Source organism: Periplaneta americana, chromosome 6 (assembly GCF_040183065.1).
Source record: "Periplaneta americana isolate PAMFEO1 chromosome 6, P.americana_PAMFEO1_priV1, whole genome shotgun sequence".
NCBI lineage: Eukaryota > Metazoa > Arthropoda > Insecta > Blattodea > Blattidae > Periplaneta > Periplaneta americana.
The window spans coordinates 12220538-12242886 of record NC_091122.1 but is presented as its reverse complement, the minus strand read 5'-3'; the positions used below and the strand labels follow the sequence as shown (position 1 = coordinate 12242886).

General features: G+C 34.8%; 1 protein-coding gene across 1 annotated transcript in view; it reads left to right on the top strand.

The window, feature by feature from the left end:
* Positions 1 to 11300, top strand: part of LOC138701000 (uncharacterized) — a 228088-nt gene extending 216788 nt beyond the window's left edge. The window contains exons 10-13 of the mRNA XM_069827478.1: positions 835 to 942; positions 2774 to 2857; positions 5820 to 6218; positions 9458 to 11300. Coding sequence (XP_069683579.1) covers positions 835 to 942; positions 2774 to 2857; positions 5820 to 6218; positions 9458 to 10201 — 1335 coding nt within the window. The 3' untranslated portion in view covers positions 10202 to 11300. The remainder of the gene's footprint in view (positions 1 to 834; positions 943 to 2773; positions 2858 to 5819; positions 6219 to 9457) is intronic.
* Positions 11301 to 22349: the final 11049 nt, after the last annotated feature.

Sequence of the window (22349 nt, the reverse complement as noted above, 5' to 3'; positions counted from 1 at the left end):
CATAGCTCTCCCAGTGATCACATCTAGTTTCTACTACTCCACACTACAAAACTAAGATATTTTCAGTGTTTGTTTTTAATTCCCTATACTGGCAGTACAGTAATAAAAATTCACCTAAACATTAGCATAAACAAGGCTGTTTGAATTTGCAAACTCATTTTGACTTCTAATGTGTAAGTTCGCGCTTATAAACTACGTAATTCATTGTGAATGCTTAATCATTAAGTAATACAGGTACTGGTACAATGTTAATATTTACATTATGCTTATGTTTCATTTTCATTGTGAATATGTTCTTGATTTGCAAACTTTCTATAGATTTTTCATATCTCTCGCATTTCATCTCTCGTAAGTTGGCAGGTTTGATGTTAAGGCGCTCTGCGATTGTCAAGAATGGAGGGAGTATGACCACAGTCTAGTATACAGTCACGAAGCTCAATAAGTAGTAAATATGCATCCATAGATAGTTGTTAACCACTAAGATCACTACTATCGCCTCATCACAGACAATGCGAAATAGTACCTGCACAGTCTATTGTTCCTAGTATCCTCACAACTGAAAGTTCGTGACTGGATATACTAGACTGTGGTGTGACCAAGAGCAAGAGGATTATTATAGTTCCTTGAGTAAGACGTTGAATTCAACATTTCGCAGAACGGCTTTGCCGCATTATGCAACATTATCTATCTATCTATCTATCTATCTATCTATCTATCTATCTATCTATCTATCTATCTATCTATCTATCTATCCATCCATCCATCCATCCATCCATCCATCCATCCATCCATCCATCCATCTATCTATCTATTTATTTTGTTTTTGATTTGCAGGACGAGATCCAGAACAAGTTCCAGTCTCAGTTCCAATCCTTGGAGCTAGAAGTGAAGAGAAGAGATGAAATCATCTCTCAACTTCAGAAACGGATACATGAACTGGAGGTTGGTTCTGCAGCAAGCATAAAGCAAAGAATAAAATTGTTGTTCAGTCAAATGTCTGCAGTCAGGTCTGAACCTCACAACCAGGCACCATGTATGAGGCAACAAACAGATTCTAGTGACAAAATTGACATTTTAAAGTCATTTTTCCACAGGTTTATTTTTGCTGCATTTATGTTCAAATATTGTTGGTTCGCAACATATTTCATGCTTACAAGTTGAAATTTTGGTTAAACGAGTGTTGAGCGGATTCCGCCGATTTTGGAATAGACACCGACGCACTTAGGTTATGTTAGGTTAGTTTAGGCTTTTATTATCCCGTCAAGATGAAGGTGAAAGCGATTGAGTGTGATTTTTTGTTTTCTATGTTGGCAGTTCAAGTACGTCGGTGTCTATTCCAAAATCAGTGGAATCCGCTCAATGCTCGTTTCACCGAAATTTTTACTGTATGTTCTGAAAAGTATGGTTAACAAAACTACAGAGCCCCTTTTGGATAAATGAAATATTTTGGAAAAAAAAAAAAAAAATTATAATAATAAATATGTTTATCCATGACCATAACGAAAAACATGCCTTTACTAAATACTTTTGCGTTTGTAAAGTAGGCTTTTATTCAACATTACTTTATTCCACTAGTGAGATAAAGACTTTACCTCACAGTTTGAACTTTATCTCACAGTTCATTAGTACTTTCCTAGTACCCGGGTACACACGTATACTTTTCCATTCAACTATTACTCAAGAAGTTAATATATTAGTTACTAGATGTCACTACCTCTACTTCTTTATTACCATTTCTTAAATATACATACACTCAATCGCCTTCTCTTTTCTCTATCTGCTACGTCGTAATTTGTACATTACATTCATATCTAATAATGTTTTTTTTTTTTTTGGGATGCGAGGAGACTTGAACCTGCGAAGTTGGTTTTATAGGATTTTAAAACAACACGCGTTAGTCAACTGAGTTAAACGGTTAAACAGACACGGTGATAAATTACGTTTTAATATTCCTCTTAAGTTTACAGAAGTTAAATGTGAAATTATTTTAATCACATTAGTCTCGTGAACACTTCTAAATAATCCCTGAAACTTCAAAAAGACGCAAATACACGTTCAAAATGAAAAAATATATATTAAAATTATATAATTAATTATAATTTGTTATTTATCCAACGCCTTAGATACCATTCTTCACTAATCATGGCCTCCTACATCATGACCTACCTAGTACACGTATCAATTCTAAAATCCTTGCCATGATACCTGATTATATGAAGACTTATTTTCAACATATTTTCTTTTATAAAACAGGATTTTTCGTTATGGTCATGGATAAAATTACGTATGGTACTTGTGAGCGTGATCTTTATTGCACTCGTGTAATTTAAGCACTCGGCTGACGCCTCGTGCTTAAATCTTTCCACTCACGCAATAAAGATGCACTTACCTCACAAGTACCATAAATAACTATTTTCGGACACTAAAGAAATTAATTTTCAAACTGATTTTGTGAGTCAATTCCACATTAAAAATTAAGATTATTGCTCTGTTGTTAAATTATAGGTATGTCAAAGATGCTGAACAATTTTTTCAATCGTGTAATTTATATCTTTTGGGAGTGGATACAATTTTAAAAATTAAAATTAAAAAAATATGTAATGCTGCAATTCAAAAAAATATTATAATGAAGCTTGGAGTAGAAAGTTGACCCACTTCATCCCTTAAGTGCTCTTTGACCTCCTAACTGTCTCCTAGTTGAGAATCACTGTTCTGCTCTACATACTGTATTAGGTGGAATAAGTATAATATATAATGTTTTCTTCTCGTACAGCATCCTGAATCCTCAGGAGGGGACCACGAAGGCGATGACGGCGACATGTCAGATGCAGATGATGGATCTGACCAGCCATTCATGGTAAATTTCCACCAGGAACATCTTAGTACCGATTGTAGGTAGTAGAGGTATGACTTTTCAGTTGAGTAATTCGTTGTGAACTGAAAAGGCATTGACTCGATTCTCGGCGGAGAAGAAAGACTTTTGTCTTTCACATCATTCATTTCTATCTGTTATTTCCCACCTAATATTCTCCATTTTCCTGTACACTTTTTCCTCTTTTTTTCTCCTTATTTTGTTGTTGTTGTTTTCTAATGCCAGGCGTTTGACAATAAAGTCATTTTACCTCTTGCACTCCAATATCTTTCAAAGATATTAACGTGGTCAGCCACTGAAGCACAGATTTTGAGGTGTTCCGAACAGGGTTGAGAAAAACCCAGGTATTTAAAAAAAGACCCAACCCAGAGGGTTTTACTGGGTTTTTATGGGTTTCTTTGGATTTTTATGGGTTTTATTGGGTTTTTCTCTAATGGGTATTAAATAGTTCAATTTCGTGACTAAGTGATTCGGAACACCAACATATTCTAAGAACTACTTCATGAGCAAAAACTGGTAAATTAAATAAGCAAAGATTGGTAAATTATTATTAAATATTCTTAAGTTGGCATCCTGCCCTTCCACTATCTTGCTAATATGTTAGATCCAAGATTCAGAGGGGCAAGAATAACTGCAGATCAAGAGGAAAGTGCAGAAAATTGGCTCACAGAGATTCATCCAGAGTGGGTGACAAGTGTTGTGTCTTTTAGGATTGCTGATTCTGATTATTTTCCTGCTACTATGTTTTCTGACGCAGTTGTACAACAGTTCAGTCCAAAAAATGGTGGAAAATAATGGAATTGAAAACAACAAAAAAGGGGAACTTGCCAACAGGATTTATTAGCTTTGTGAAAAATTTAATTTCTTGCCCTGCCAGCACTGCATCCATTGAAAGAATCTTCTCCACCTATGGGCTTGTTTGATCAAAGTTAAGAAATAAGTTAGGAGAGGAAGAAGCTGAGTAATTAGTGAAGATCTACAGATTTCTGCATGTTAAGAAGGACTGAATTGTGATGTAGTTAATATTAATACCATTCTACAATAAAACACCGTGTTGGTGAAAGTAATTTTTTCTTTATAATGAAACATTACCTGATTAATAACTTCTGCTGACAAATTGTTATAGTAAATAAATATGATGCACCTTTTTGTAATATTTTGTATGTTGATTAAATTACGAGAAATAAATATATGGTTTTTTTTTGGGTTTTGTGTCAGGTTTTATTGAAGGTTTTTTTTTTTTTTTAAACCCATATGGTTTTTTTGGGTCGGGTTAAATTACAACAACCCTGGTTCCGAATCCATTTCTTGGTTTGAGTTGCACAATGGGCAGTTAGGGGACTGATATATTCCAATTCTATGCAGATGTTTGGCCAAACAATCATGGCCTGTTGCCAATCTAAATGCAGCTACAGACGATTTTCGTGATAAATCGGGAATTAACTGTGGATTATGACGCAGAGAGTTCCATTTTTTCACTTGAGATTGTGTTATCAAATTTTGTTTGTCTCCTCATTTTGTAGTCTCTAGTAAAACCCCGATTTTTTGTGACTTCGAATTAATATAAACATAGAAATTTCAGTCCCCAAAATTATTTCGTAAGAAAAATGTATTTTTATATTCCATTTCATGTAATTTGCTTCAGAAGAAAACTCGCATTTATAACTTCTGATTTTTGTACAGAAGGAAACTTTCCGCCATTGAGTTTAAACTTAACGGGCAAACCATAGCAATCATTAACAAGAGGGGTTGGAGGCGTGCTACTTACTAACTGTTTGACAGGATGTTCCTACAATATGTTAGCGTTCCTTGTTATCCTTCCTCAGTCTAGGCGTGCTTGTAACCAGGCTAAGTTCAGTTCCCGTCATTTATAATTACTTTTCTCAGTCAAGATGATGGATATTGTAATTGATGTGCTGGTGTTGGTGTTCTCAAATTACTTTCTATTTAATACAGACGTGGACAAATTATTAGACTAAATTAATTATATGTGCAACGAAGCTGTATTTATCGGCAGAAATAATGAACAAAAATGTATTTTGCACAGATATAATGAACAGAAAATTGAGTCTGGAGGTACTAATATTTTGTGAACATTCCCTTATTCTTTATTAACACGTTGATTTTGTCAGGGATGCTGGAAACCAAAGTTTGATACTTTCTTTGAATATCAGCATCATTTATCCAGATATAAGACAGTGATTAAATGAGTCCATGTTTTGTTGTAAGCCTCTTTTTGTTCACTTTCTTCTTCAGTATAGATCACAGATTTTCAATTTCATTCATGTCCGGTCTCCTTGCAGGCCATGGGAGAATATCTTCTGCAGTGTATAATTAAAACATCAGTAGTACCAACATAGCCAGAAAAAAATATACTTAACCATTGGAAAAATATACCAGAATATGTAAACAATCATATTTACAACAATAGAGACTCTGCGAATTATACTGAGAGTTGGTATGATGAATTATATTATGTTTGCAAGAAAACGTTTTAGTCTAATAATTTGTCCACGTCTGTAGGTGGTAGATGACATTACATACACTGATATCAAAGAAGTCGTATGTCCTGTTTGTGTGTATTTCCAGAGCGAATATGACAATGCAAGGAATGGAAGACAATTTCCTATTTTGGAGAGAACGTACATAGATGCTAAAAATTCAGGTCCCTAATAATTTCTCTAGAATCACTGAATATAACAGCTTATTGAAAATAAGAAATCAGATACAACAGATTTTGAAATATCAAGTAAATGCCTTCAACTTCTCCATCCAAATTTGTAGCTCGATAACTGAAGGATTTATGAAACGAGAAAAGTGGACATATAACACCAGTACGTACTCCATTTTGATTGGACAGTAAGGATATATCAAAATATCGTAATCTGTATTTTTCGGCATTGCAGTATATAACGATAATTTATCGTGTGTTGTATTGCACACCCAGAGAGGAGACTCTGTGGATACAGTCCTCGCCTCCCCACCACCGACACTACCAGACGAGGAACTGGAGGAGGACGGAGAGGTCGTGGAGGTGGTGCAGCAGGAGCAGCCGTACCAGCGCATCCGGTCACAGCGACAGCCGTACCGCCGCTCATGGGAGGATCACTCGGAGGAGGAAACAATGGAGCTGCTGGATCTGCCACGCTCCATGAGCCCGCAGACCGTGTGGTGCGCTGAGGACGAGGAGGAAGAGGAGGCGTCGAGGGAGTGCGTTGCTATCAACATCGTGTCCTCCGAGTCCTCATCGTCATCGTCATCATCCTCAAGCGAGTCCAGTAATGATGAGGATGACGCGTTTGCTGCAGACGATATCCAGAGCGTGGGGCACAACAGGGATTGGGAGGTACGTGACAAATGCTCAGGCTTGTTACGGGCAGATCCTTGAGGCTAGACTCAACTGGACCGATCTTTGTTGTAATTTACTGGTCTGGAATATGACTCGCTACACTGATTGACACAAGTGACGTGAATTGAAATGAAGTGCACTGGACTAGCAGAATTGCTGAAGTGGTCTGAATGCTGTAGACAGGACCAGTTTTAATTGACGAGGGAACTGAAATGAAATGCGCTGGGATGACTTTGAATTCAATTCAATTCATTTCAATTTATTTGGCCATTAGACATACAGTTTTAGACTTCGTCAGAATACATTGAAAAAAAAACATATAAGTACATTTAAAAAACACTAATAACAGAAACAGTGAAATTTAAGTAATACAATCAAAACATGAAATAATTTGAAACTTTTAAATTGAAGAAAACTAACTACATTGCAATTAAAACTTATTTATTAAAATACAATTTCATACAAATTTGTGTTGAAAAACTCAGCAACAGAATAAAAGGGATTATTTAATAACCAATTGTAAAATCTAGTTTTGAAACTATTGATTGGTAATTTATAATATTGACTGGGAAGCTTATTATATAATTTCATCCCCATAATTAAAAAGTTTGTGTTGCTCTTATGTAATCTACAATATGGAATATTAATTTGTTCACTATTTCTAATTTCATGATCATGTATATTGGTCAGTAATGAGTAATTGTCGATATTTAGTCTAGTGTAAAGTACTATATCATATATATATATATATATATATATATATATATATATATACAAATTTATGATTGTTAAAATCCGTGATTGTCTGAAAAGTGGCCGACAATGTTCCAGATAATTTGATTGACATCAAATTCTAATGGCCTTTTTTTGTAAAATCAAGACGCTTCCAATTTTGATTCCATTTCCCCAGAAAATTAGGGCATATCGAATTATCGACTGAAAGAAAGAAAAGTAGGCACATCTTAAATAATTTTGAGGAACGCAAGTCGTTAATTTCTTTAGCAAATATAAAACTCTTGATAGCTTTGTGCATATGTACTCGATGTGCTTATCCCATGTTAAACTGGCGTCTATAAAAAGTCCCAGAAATTTTGTGTAGTTGAGTTTGTTGTCCTTATTTATTAGATAGATAGACTGGTGCAAAATGAAGTCTCTACAGTGAAATGGATTGAACTGGCTGGGATTATTGATCTGGAATTGATGGAACTGGCTAGAATAGTTGTAACAAAATTGGGTAGACTGGCTGAAATATGTGCACAAAATTGAGTGGATTACACAGAATAATTGCATCTAAATTTAGTAGATTATCTGGAATAATTGCACCACAATTGAGTGAACTGGTTGGAGTGACTGAACCGAAATTGAGTGAACTGACTGAAATAATTGCACCAAATAAAATGTACTGGCTAGAATAATTACACCAATTGCACGAAATTGAGTGTACTGGCTGGAATAATTGCACCAAATTGAGCAGACTGTTGGAATAATTGCACGAAATTGAGTGTACTGGCTGGAATAATTGCACGAAATTGAGTGTACTGGCTGGAATAATTGCACCAAATTGAGCAGACTGTTGGAATAATTGCACGAAATTGAGTGTACTGGTTGGAATAATTGCACGAAATTGAGTGTACTGGCTGGAATAATTGCACCAAATTGAGCAGACTGGTTGGAATAATTGCACGAAATTGAGTGTACTGGCTGGAATAATTGCACCAAATTGAGCAGACTGGCTGGAATAATTGCACCAAATTGAGTGGACTAGCTGGAATGGGCTGGCTGAAATATTTGCACCAAAGTTTAGTAGACTGGTTGGAATAATTGCACGAAATTGATTCAGCTAGCTAGAATATTTGCACCAAAGTTTAGTGGACTGACTGGAATAATTGCACGAAATTGATTCAGCTAGCTGGAATAATTGCATCAAAGTTTAGTAGACTGGCTGGAATAATTACATCAAATTGAGTGGACTGGTTGGAGTGAGTGAATCGAAATTGAATTGACTGGCTGGAGTGACTGAATCGAAATGGAATCGACTCGAGACAACTGAATCGAAATTGAATTGACTGGCTGGAGTGACTGAATCGAAATTGAATGGACTGGAGACAACTGAATCGAAATTGAATTGACTGGCTGGAGTAGATGAATCGAAATTGAGTTGACTGACTGGAGTGACTGAATCGAAATTGAATGGACTGGAGACAACTGAATCGAAATTGAATTGACTGGCTGGAGTGACTGAATCGAAATTGAATGGACTGGAGACAACTGAATCGAAATTGAGTTGACTGGCTGGAGTGACTGAATCAAAATTGAATGAACTGACTGGAGACAACTGAATCGAAATTGAATTGACTGGCTGGAGTGACTGAATCGAATTTGAATGATCTGACTGGAGACAACTGAATCGAAATTGAATTGACTGGCTGGAGTGACTGAATCGAATTTGAATGATCTGACTGGAGACAACTGAATCGAAATTGAGTTGATTGGCTGGAGTGACTTAATCGAATTTGATTGAACTGACTGGAGACAACTGAATCGAAATTGAATTGACTGGCTGGAGTGACTGAATCGAAATTGAATGAACTGATCGGAGACAACTGAATTGAAATTGAATTGACTGGCTGGAGTGACTGAATCAAAATTGAATGAACTGACTGGAGACAACTGAATTTGAGTGAACTGACTGGAGTGAATGAACCCAAATTGATTGAACTGGTTGAAATGATTGAACCCGAATTTAGTAGACTGGCAGAAGTGTCTGAACCGAAATTTAGTGGTGTGACTGAACCGAAGTTAGTTGGACTAGCTGAAATGACTGAGCCGAAATTTAGTGAGCCACCTGGAATGAATGAATCGAAGTAAACTGGAATATAATAGTAGGATGAATTGTCTGATGGACCTAACTGTGGACTACATGAGTGGAATGAACTGAACTGAGTCACTGATAGAACTCTTTGGGCAGCTGGATTGACTGAGTGATTGGTCGGTTTTTTCATCGTTTCAATCATGGAACCATTTATTAATTACCGGTATTCTATTTGCTCATTCATATTTTTCTTTCTATGAATCACTTGTTGCACCACGTACCATTGCAATAATGGAACTGAAAGAAATTAGAATATAAGAAAGTCAGAACGAGAGCATAGCTAATAGAAATGCATGACAAGGGAGGCCTTCCTCTTTTCTTATATGCTGTGGTGAACTTCACACTTGACCAATGTTACATTCAGGTACAGATGTTGGCTCGTGAATTGGAGCGAAGGGAAGGGATCAGCCGCTTGGAGGACGAAGTACGCGACCTGAAGGCGGCTGTCAGTTCCAGCGACCTCACCAGACTGACGACTTCCGAGCTGGACATCCTGGAGCAAGTCCTGGTGGCCAAGGACCGCAAAGTGAGAGCGGCCGCCCGGGCTCTGAGCCTGGACTCCGACGACAGCTACTCCGACGAGAGGTCGCTGCATCCGGTCGCCCGCTTCAAACGAGATGTCCGCGCTTCGTCACTCACGTCGACACTGAACAAACGAAGACTCTTGAAACAACGATCTACGAACGGTGGGGGCAGCATCGAGAACCTCATACACAGGACAAGTCTCTTGAGGAACCGCCTTCTGTCGGCAACCACAAAGAGGCACCAGCTTCTGAACGCTCGGTCGCTGGACGAGACGGCGGAGTCCTCTCGGGTGGGATCGGGGAGGAATCGTAGTGCATCGAGTGGGAGCATTCCGGTAGGACGGTCCTCGAGTTTCGCGTTGCCGTCGGCCTCGAGTTTAATGAGGGGGCTGGGGAACCTAGTTAGGAACTCTGCGAGTACCTCCGCTTCTCAGGCACCGTCGCACCACGGCAGGTTGTCGTCGACTTCTCTGGACTCCTCCGCGTCGGAGAGGGCTACAGTGCCGACCATTTCCCGCAGCTGTGGGGAAGTTTCGCCTGATACCAGCCACCACACGAGCGACCCACCGCCCCCTGATCTATGAATAATAGTGATTGGTCGCATTACCATTTACACCGTGCTGAAACAGACTAAAATACACCAATAGGACCCAGGTCCTGCTCGTACATCTTATAGCATCCCCACATCTAGCTACAAACTCAAGATTTATATACTGTTTTTCTGATATTTTTGGTTACGAAAGTAATTCCTCGCTCTGGAGAATCTTACAACCAAACAGCGGATTTTCGGTCCCTACACAGTGACAAGACATCTTGTCCTTTGGCTTACAGAGGAAGCAGAGCAATGAGTTCAATGACCGCCCTGCAACGTACCGGTACACCTAACGTTCAGTATCTGGACCGAAAATCTGCTCGCTTTGTCCTTATAACTATCAGCGAAAACTATGTTTTTAAAGGGGATAGGTACAGCATCGAGCACTGAAAACTTGACCATATGAAACATTTATTTTCCCATTACCATGAATATACGGAAAAACCAATTTTTCTTCAATATATTAAAATAATTTTCACTTCCCTAACATGAATTTAAATTATAATTTAATTATTCGAAACTTCAGCTTCTTGATTTGTCAAAATTCAGATTTTTGCTCTCAACTAGTCTAATTTTCAAATTTTCATGTTCTATGTTTTGAAACTAAGCTATAACTGTACAGTACTGACCACAATCACATTTATAAGTAAATAAGTAATATTTTAAATTTGTGTTTAAATTGATATGATGCCGTATATACACGAATATAAGATTGGTACAGCTGTGCCTCAAACACTGGGTTTTTATTTTTTATTTTTTTTTTTAAGTTAGAGTCCCGGATGCTTCTATAACAGCATGTGAAGATTCTGGCGCGTGTCTTAAAAGAAACTGATATTGTATTTAGTTTTGGACTACATTATTATGTAGGATTAATTTCTTGTAAATAAAACACAAAAAATATTATTATAGCCTTTAATTTTTTTTTCTAATTTTCTCTTCTAAAATTACAATGTGCGGAGTATTCGCATATATATGGTAAGTTTTCAACTTATTTTAATTCAAAATTACTTTTTTAGATAAAGTATCCAACAGAGGGGCTTGATTCTAGTCATTTTTGTAGGTAACATACCGATACCATAAAACGGGGTAACTTGATACATTTTGTAGGTTGATGTTTCAGAACGAAACAAAACGTATCAAGTCACTTGGTTTTATACGCTAGGGAACTTGATACGTTTTACCGTATATATGAACATGCACAAAAACTTCATAAAATTCTTTTCAGTAGTTTCAGAATTATCATTGATAAGGTTTTTAAAAATATAGTTAAGCGGGACAAAGAGCATTGAAGATACAATACTCGATATAGTACCGTGTGCAGCATTTGGCATTAAAATTCATGACTTTAAAATTAATACAGATATTGAAATAATTGTTTCACCAAAATAAATGTGAATATTTGCTGCTTATTTTAAAAATTAATTTTGAAAAAATCGAGTTTTTGAAGTTGTTAAGCTGTACCTCTCCTCTAAAGTGCCCCATTAAATTCCAAATTAATAAACTCTAATATTGTACTGAAGTAACATTTTTCTGTCTGAATCAAAGAAAACATTATCCCCATGGTCAAATGTCCCATTAGATTCTCTACAAATAAGTTCCAATATCTTAATGAAATCACCTTTCGCTGAAAGTCAACAGCAATAGAAACAGATTTTCTTGAGCGACAAATTCTCTATTATTAAAGTTGCTGTAGTGGTCGAATACTAGACAAGTGACTACCATTATGCACTACCAGATTTGTTCAATATTTTATTAGGTTACAGTATATTATTGATTTCATTTAGCCCAACTTCTATATTGGTTAGCAAAGTCTTTCTATAATTTTATTTTAGGAGTACCTATAATATAGAACTTATATTCTCGATGATAAGATGATTACTAATATACAGGGTGTTTCAAAAATACGGGGCATAATTTCAGGTATGTATTTCCCACATGTAGACAATCAAAATAGTTCATTACAGCATGTGTCCGGAAATGCTTCATTTCCGAGTTATGGCGTTCACAACATTGAAATTTACTGGAAGGTTTTTCTTTCCGCAGGTCGTTGTCATGTCCACCTCCTGCTTGAATACAGACCTCACATTGATGTCTCATTGACCTGCGAACACGATCCCAAACTCCAGGAGTATTGCGTATGTCCTCAGAACATGCCACAATTCGATTCCGAAGGGATTCCAAATCAGACACCGGAGACGAATAAACCAACTATTTAAATGGCCCCACAAGTAGAAATCGAGAGGGTTCAGATCAGGTGAGCGTGGAGGCCAAGCGATTGGGCCACTTCTACCTATCCATCGATCAGAAATACATGTCGCATAGTCTAACGCCTACACAACACTGAATGTAACCTTCGCCTCGGAATGAACTGTCAGAGTGCCCTCTTAATGTCTCCTTTGACGGCAACGACCTGCGGAAAGAAAAATGTTCCGGTGAATTTTAATGTTGTGAAGGCCATAACTCGGAAATAAAGCATTTCCGGACACATGTTGTAATGAACTATTTTGATTGTCTACATGTGGGAAATACATACCTGAAATTATGCCCCGTATTTTTTAAACACCCGGTATAGTAAAATTTTGACGTAGGAGATTTTCCGGAATTTTATTTTACATTAGGTTCGTTCCAACAACAGTCAGGAACCATCCGTAACCATCGTGAGCATGCGCAGTACAGAAAAAGCGTTCCAACACAATCCGAACCAGTCCTGAACCGGAAACATGTACTGCAGTCGGGCGTTCCAACAAGCTTTTGACACGGGTTCGGGACGGTCAGAAATAGTCCGCGGATTGAGGCATGTACGGAAGAGTCCGCAAGACACGCATGCGCATAAGCTCACCAACGTCTCCTGGATACTGAAGAAAGACATGATCGACTGTTCACATCATTGAGGTTAAAGATGAAAAGTGACAGTGCAGACGAATAATAAAACTAGAGATTTAATTTAAATTTTCGCCAAAAAGAAAGGGAATGGGAATTATTTGGGTATTGAAACAGTTAATTACAATTTCAACATGCAGCTTTGATTAAAAGTATAATAAATAACGTACATACATTAATAATTAAAAAAAAAAAATAACTATTTTTAGATGAGAGTCCCCCAGTACACGACGTTGAATTATCGGAATTCTTGCCTTCCATATTTTTTGTCATCTTTTTATTGAAAATGATCGAAATTCTATTTTCTGCAATTAGAATTAGCTGCGAAACGATAATAATTAAGTATCCCGTTCTTAGCAAAGATGATCACAGTTATAGCATCTCTGGATTTAGTATATAACGATCCGTGAAAGCGTTCCAACAGCGTCCAGTCAGTTTCAATCCCATAGCAGATGCTCAACTAGCGCATGCGCATAAGATGGTACAGGAACCGTACATGAACTGATCCATGAACCGCTTGTTGGAACGAACTTATTTGTATGTTAATTTGGTAAATCCGTCTAACAACTTATCAGAGTTCATTTCACAAATGTTTTCGCCTTTGTCTTTGTTCAGGTCACAGTGTTAAGTGTTATATTTTTTAAAAATCTTATTTACACATTGAAATCAAAAAATTAAAACGAGACGTTCGTAGTATTGCCAACCGCTATTATATAGCAAATCGAGCTTTCAGGTATAACTCCCTGTAAAATTGATTTGAATAATTTCGAGGGAAAAATTGTTCCAGGATCGGGTATCGAACCCGGGACCTTTGATTAAACAATTTTTCCCTCGAAATTATTCAAATCAACTTTACAGGGAGTTATACCTGAAAGCTCGATTTGCATAATATGCATCACTGTTCGTTAACAGAAAACCACAATTTAAGTCACACAGAGTTAGTGTGCACTCAATGTTGGTTGCTTGACGTTTGTCAGCCCACTTTGAGGTTTGTGGATATAGAGGGAAAAATTGGATCGGTGTCAGCTATTATATACATTACCGATATTTTCCTGTATTTGAAACGTATTTTTAGGTTGGTATCAATAAGTCCTTTTCAGGTAGCATATTAGTATAAAATCGCCTGTGTTATGATTTGCTACAATTTAACCCCTTACCGCATGGGACAGTCTTGCACACACCGGTTTAATATTCAAATAACTTAAGTAGTTCTTTCTTTCTCAACTGTTATTACATATGGTCAAATCCAATTCTTGACCATGTGCCATAACTGTCCCAGTATGCAGTTTGAAATATTATATTCTTATATTATAAATTATATGAATATAAAACCGGTATGTGCCATATCTGTCCCAGAATGCGGTAAGGGGTTAAGAGAATGAGTACACATCAATTTACTTTCATTACAAATTTGTTTAACAAAATTTCACTTCACTGCTGGTATGGCATATTGGCATACAAATCGAAATTCGACCACTGAGTGACCGAAATGAAAGAAACGTTATATTCTTGGAATTGTATACTTTTTTTTAAATAATTATATATTATTTTAGCTCATTTCCAGTTAGCTAAACTTGTCTTTGAAACAATACAGCTCATCTTTTTCAACCTTAAATTCAATACTTAAAATTTTTAACAGAAAAATTGTATGTTATAAAGCCTAAATTTATGAATTTCCATTAGATTCAGGTAGTGAATTGACCATTAATAATAATGACATCTAATATATATTTTGAATATCCTGCACATTTATCTATGCTGTAGTTACCTTTATTCTGCAAGTTGTTTCATATAAAAATCTTAGAAATTACTCGGGAAGTGGTACCGAACAGAGTTGTTCTGGAGGCATAATGTGACCAGCGCTAACTTTGGTGGTATTCAAGTGTGTTATGAGGAGGACATTTCTACATATAGGACAGTATGGTGCAGGAAAGTTTTTATATGTATATTTTTTTCTGTAATTTAAGTAAACGTAACTATCTTATTTTCATATACAAGCACGATTCAAGAATGCAAGGTTAGATATAAAATGTCCTGTAATTCTTACTTCCTTTTCTAAAAAGTAAAATCATACTTACATTAAAAAATAGTGGTAACTGATTTCAATGAGATTCTGTAGAATTGATTTTTACATTATCTTGGTGCTTACAAGAAAGAAAAGTTCTTAATGTGTTTAAAATTTTAAAGAAATTATTGCAAATAAATTGAGTCGAATTACCAAAAAAAAAATGCATAATTTATTATATTATCAATTATAATATAAGAACCATTTTTTTTTAATATTTGTAGGAACATTTTTACGTGGCCAACAGCCTAACATAATTTGAGAATCATTATTTGGTATTTAAACCTGTTCATCTGCTAAGAAATCAACGGTAACTTTGTATTTTAAGGGCACTGGACAATTAGAGGGAAACTTAGAGAACTTGTAGGTTATAATATTTAAACCTTTGTATTTTTATTACTACTAAAGATAGTTCAATGAAAATTTATCAAAATAGAAAGCAATTTAAGAATCATTTAACATAGTAAGCAATGATTTTTTCATAGATTTATTTATGAAAAAAAAAAAAATTTCTTTCAGGGGCTGAATTTTTATTTCTTTTTGTACACTTTTCTCAAATACTGTTTGGTCTATGACTATCAATTTTTTTATATTTTGTGGTAAACAATGCATCTGACAATTTAAACCTAAAATTTGATTTAATTTACACATATTAGTTCAATGAAAAATAGTTATATCTTGTTCAGGAATTCGTTAACTTTTTGTAATAAAAATAATAATTTTAAAATAAAAAACTGAATCATATTGATTCAAAATTTTATCTACAAATTGCGGAATCTCTCCTTAAAATTTACAATAAAATTTTCATTAAGGTATGTTAAGAGGAGACGTAGGTCAAAATGCAAGTTTTCAGAAAATCATTAATATCTTCTCAAGTTTTCCACCTAGAACTACGTAATTTTAAATACTAATTTCTAATTGTGTGGTAATGGTCTATGATTTTTTAAATGCTTATAGTTTTTAATTTTTAATTTTAAAAAAATCATATATTACTATGCATATGTGCCTTTTTTTTATGAAAACTAGTTAATGTAACAACCTAAAATTTCTTTTGCTTAATAAGAGAACACAAATATAACATACTATGCGGAGAATTTTCCATATTCCTCTCCTTTTATCTTTTATTAAATTTTCAAATTTGTTAAAAAAAATTTGAATTACAAATGAGTCTTCTTTGTTTTAAAGTAAAAAATAAAGAGCATATTCTACAATTACTTTGCAAGATAAAATGAATCGTACTCAATAAAAAGTAGCATGCAAAGCTTCATCCAATTTTCTCAAATGGTTTCTGAGAAAATAATACATTCATTCATATTCATTAATTCATTCAGTGTTCTGCCCAAGAGCAGATCTTTCACTGCAAACCCAGCTTCCTCCAGTCTTTCCTATTTTGTGCCTTCCTCTTTGTTTCCTCATATGATCCATATACCTTAATGTCTCAATAATCTGATATCATCTTCTGCCTTGAACTCTTCTCCCGTTCACCATTCCTTCCTGTGCATCGTTCAGTAGGCAGTTTTCTTTCGGCCAGTGACCCAACCAATTCCTTTTTCTCTTCGCGATAAGTTTCAGCATCATTCTTTCTTCATCCACTCTTTCCAACACAGCTTCACACGTTAAGTAGGTAATGAAAAATGCTGTTGTTTTCTAATGCCAGGCATTTGACAATAAAGTCATTTGACCTCTTGCACTCCAATATTTTTCAAAGATATTGTCATGGTCAGCCACTGAAAAATGTAAGTTACAGGAAAATGCAGACGAAATTAGACCCATGTTAAATCTTTCGTACACTACTTTTAACACGAATATAAATAATTGATTAAATGGCGGTCTTACTCGTGTTAATTATGTAAGCATGTGCGGCTTACAGCTGTTTCGGTGCTACTTGACACCATCCTCAGAGCCTTCTGTGTCTCTGCGTCATCTCAACTTCGCTGCCTGATATACAGACACACTAAACACACCCTAATCAAATACTCAACAAACAGATCAATTTCAGAACACACACACTATTTGACACAACTCTTCATCACACGAACACCCCCACACAACAGGCAGCGAAGTTGAGATGACGCCGAGATCTAGTAGGCTCTGAGGATGGTGTCAAGTAGCACCGAAATAGCTGTAAGCCACACATGCTTACATAATTATCACGAGTAACATCGCCATTTAATTGATTATCGAAATTAGACATTTTCAGCACCTTACACTTCCATATTCATAATCAGGGCCGAGTTTGGCCCTTAAATTTTGAGGTAAAATCTTGAAACTATATACTGTTAAATGACATAATAAAAATTTTTGTGATTTTTTTTTTTTTTTTTTTTTTTTTTTGACTGTCATCTCCCCTTAAATAATTCCTCAGAAAATTGCACCTAAATACATGCAAAAAAAAAAAACACAAAAAACCATCACAGTTCATTTTCTGAAAAAAAAAAAATATATATATATATATATATGAAATAATAAACCTGTGATAAAAAATATTATTGTTCACTATAACCATTAAATGATTATAAAATGCTTTTATCTTGTGGTAAAGTTTAATTTAATTGTTTTTAGCAGTATTAAAAATACAAAGGTTTAAATATTCTAATTTACAAACACTTCAAGTGGCCCTCTAAGTACCCAGTGTCCTAATTAAGTGTTAATATCTGCTTGTAGATCTGATTACTTTTTTAAGTTTACAACAATAGGTATGATTACCTTAGATGCAAAAATAATTAATTGTTTAAAATCTCTAGTAACAAGAACAAAATAGAAACTTTTGGTACTGTAGAGTTTTGAGAATGAATAAGTAAAAAAATGTTACTAATAATAAGAATTGAGGAAATCAAGATTTCTTATGCAGAATTTGTAAAAGGTAACAAAAATTGACATAACCTCAAAGCACAAATAATGGTTCCGTATCTGGCACAATGTTAAGGGATGTAGAATGTGATTTGCTGGCTGGTGCTTTTCCTGTTCTGTTTTGATGATATATGAAAACCCCTACAGAATATTCATCTAGTAGAGGCCTTACTAGTTTTTTTCCTAAAGAAACTATATTTATATATAAAAGAATAAATAATAATTCAATATCATAAAAGTTGCAAAATAATATCACATAAGTATTTTTTTTCTGACTATGAAAATACAAAAAATATCTACATAAAGTTTTAAATGTTATATTGAAGTTATAGTTTGTAAGCAAGCAGCTAATGTACTTGTTGATTATTGCTGTATCCTTACAGGGTCCCTTACAGTCAGTTTCACTTCATATTTCCTGATTCAGCCAGAACTCCTACTCCTTCAAATGGTGCTAAAGACATGCGAATATCAGGATTGGATTGCATATGGATATAACACATTAAACTTACCTTTTCAGATCACAATTTGAAGACAGGTGATGATACTGATGATAAGTTCTCTACTATAACAATAACATGACATTTAAATTATTTTGATCAATTCTTTTCATTGAACACATCAGCCATATCATTATGAACATCATTCATTCATTTCATTCATTTATTTTATTCCATAGATCTTACATGAGCAATGAAGCTTTAAGATGTGGAACAAGTCAAAATTTTACAATATTACAATTACAGTTTTTACAAATTTTTATAGTTTTACAATTTAGTAATTTTGTACAATTTTTACAATTTTGTGCAATTTTTTACAATATTTTGGCGAGATGTAGTGAGGTGAGGTGAGGTCCGAGGATTCGCCAAAATATTAACCGGCATTTGCCTTTTGGTTGGGGAAAACCTCGGAAAAACCCAACCAGGTAATCAAATCAAAGGGAGGGTAATCAAATCAAAGGGGTTGATGCCAAGGACTCGCCATAGACCATCCGGCTTCAGGGAATGTGCAATTTTGATTCTTCACAATACTGAATACGTGATTGAACTTACAAAATAGAGCAACTAAATAAAGACAATTAAAAGTTGCTTAGTAACATTTCCTACTAACACAAAATTACATAACAATGATTACAGTAACAGTATCTACGTGTGGTTAATGAGAAAGACAGGCTATGGTGCGACATCACATTCTTAGTTTTTTTTAATTTCGAATAAATTTTATTCAGCTTCCTCCAAGTGAAGGCTGCCTAGAAGACAAAGCTTACCATAAAATTGTTGTTATAATGGAAAAAAAAAATAAAATAAAACAATGGAGAAGAAAAAGAATAAGAAATAGCACAATTAGAAATAATTGGAAAAGACTAAACAAAACATCATTAATTCCAGAAGAAACATAAAATTTCCTAGTATCTATTAGCTATTGGATGATCACCGTCTAGTATATACAGTCATGAAGCTCAATACGTTGGCAATATGCATCCATAGATAGTTGCTAACCACTAGGAATGCTACTATCGCCTCATCACAGACAATGCAAAATAGTACCGGCACAGTCTATTGTTCCTAGTACTCTCAACGACTCAAGCTTCGTGATGTACATAAGTTCGTAGCATAAATAAATACTTGGTTGCTATGGAAACATGGACAACAGATAAATGAAAGTACAGAAATAGGCTACGAACGTATGCACCAATCCAATATTTATATTAGGCGATTGTTACAATGGCCAAAACAAGACCGAGATAATCATGTGTCTCCATTTCGCACCGTAGCCTTTCTCATTAGCTACGTGTCTACGTGACTGTAAAGGTTCATTTTGAAACTTTCTAGGTAAATATTAGTCTTAATAAGCGTTTTTTTTAATTCATCAAATTGCATGACAATAGCTTCGAATTACAATCCAATCCCTGACTATTTTACAGTATTATAGTTTGTTAGGTACCGGTACATAGTTATTGAAATATAAAATTGTTGCCTTCCCAACATATTACAAGTGAAAAACTGAAGCTTTTGTCACTTACACGTCCAGCCATTTATGGATACCCACAAAAACAATCAAGGAACGAGTCTGGACTTCGATTCTTGTTTATGTTTATAAGGCTAGGTAGCTTATATTGTTATTCCAGTAAAAACACACAATTTTCATGAAAATGGCACTTAGATCCTTATTTACTTGAAGTATTATTATTATTATTATTATTATTATTATTATTATTATTATTATTATTATTATTATTATTATTGACAACAGTGCTGATAGCTTTTAATCCAAGTGTGCTAGCAATATTATTATTATTATTATTATTATTATTATTATTATTATTATTATTATTATTATTAAAAATTCACAAAGTATCAGTATTCTTGTCCCTGCCTATTTTTTTTCTTTAATACGTAATTTACATTTGATTAGCTGCAATATTGACAACAATGCTGAAAGCTTTTACTCCAAGTCTGCTAGCAACATTATTATTATTATTATTATTATTATTATTATTATTATTATTATTATTATTATTATTATTAAAAATTCACAAAGTATCAGTATTCTTATCTCTGCCTATTTTTTTTCTTTAATACGTAATTTACATTTGATTAGCTGCAATATTGACAACAATGCTGAAAGCTTTTACTCCAAGTCTGCTAGCAACATTATTATTATTATTATTATTATTATTATTATTATTATTATTATTATTATTAGCCTATTATTATTATCGTGTCTCATGTATTTCGTGGATATTATCAGAAATGACACCCAAAGCTCTGGTTTATAGCAGTTCTGAAAATTTGCTATATTACATTCCAGTACAGTAACTTACATACAGTGAAACCTGTCTAAAGCGGCCATCTGAAGTTACCTTGTAAAATGGCCGTTTTATCAGGTGGCCGCTTGATTAAGGTTGCGTTTTTTTATGAATCAGCATGAAAATACTGAATTTCACGTATAACAATCATGCATATTAATGTCAGCCTGTTCCATTCTTGCAACTAGCCGTTTCAAAACTCGCTTGCAGTACCTCAGTTTAAATGATCGGATAATACCTTGATCAAGGAACTGGAGGTGTGATGTGAGAGAAGAAACACCAATTTCATGGATCACATTGCGATTTTGTCGTTTAATCTTGGAATTGAAATCGCATAGCTAATATTCTCAAACAATGATGATGTCATCCAAGCTTTATTGTTGGCAGACCACTTCACCCCCAATAAGCCCACGTCAACATTTTTCAAACATCTCGGTTTCAATGATTTTCCTATCATTAACAGTGGTTCTTTTTCTCCTGCAGCATTAAAACAAAAGAGCAGGGTTATTCTGTCTTTTGCCAAGTTCCCCCCTTTACACTCTTTTTTCCTTAAAACTTAAGCTTTGTTAGGGAGGGCCCTGAAAAAAACCTGTTTCGTCAACACTGTAAATGTTTCTGAGTTCATATTCAGCAAGAATTGAAGGCAGTCTATTTCTTCCATTCTTCAATAACATTGGTTGCAATGTCACCTTCTGCACTACACACAGAACGAAATGCAATGTTATGCCGTTTTCTAAAGCACTCTAACCACTATTACTAGCAACAAAATTTCTTACATTGAGTTCTTTGGCAATCTCAAGAGCTTTCTCTTGAATTATAAGCCCACTTATTGGCAATTTCTTCGCCCTCGGACACTTGAACCATTCATAAACGAAATCATTCACATTATTAAACACAGATTCTCTTTTCCTCCCATTCTTTTAATATTTCATCTTTATTCTTAATTATACCGTTTATTTGTGTCCTTCCATATTTGAATATTTCTGCAAATTTTCTCGCAGATGTTCCCTTCTCACTTTCTTCAATCATTTTTCGTCTCACCTCTAAACTTAACACCACTATAAATTTATTGTTAGACATGATTTCTCTCTCAAACTAATTTCACAATTCCTCTGAATCAAGTGAATGAAAAGAAGAAAAATTCGTAAAAGCTGGTCCATATAGAGAAAGATAGAAAGAAGAGAAAGAAAATAAGAAAAAATTCGAATGGTTAACTACTTAAAACATACTGTGACATTTTCGATAGAAAAATTCCGTGTTTCAATCCTTAAAAAACGAGTAAGAATTTATAGCTGTGCAGGGTCGGAGTGGAAAGTGACAAAAGAGTCATAAACAGTAACCAACTAACCCCAAGATATGGAGGGTGTACTGTTGTACACTTAGCTATTGCTTCCTGTCCTCTAACCATCGAAAAAATAGGTCAGACAGTATCCGTGAAAAGATTTTTTGTTGGACAGTGACCATTATAGTAAGGTTCCAATCCAAATAGACCCCAGCCGCTGGCCGGCGCATGACGTGGCCGCTAAATAAAGAGAGAAT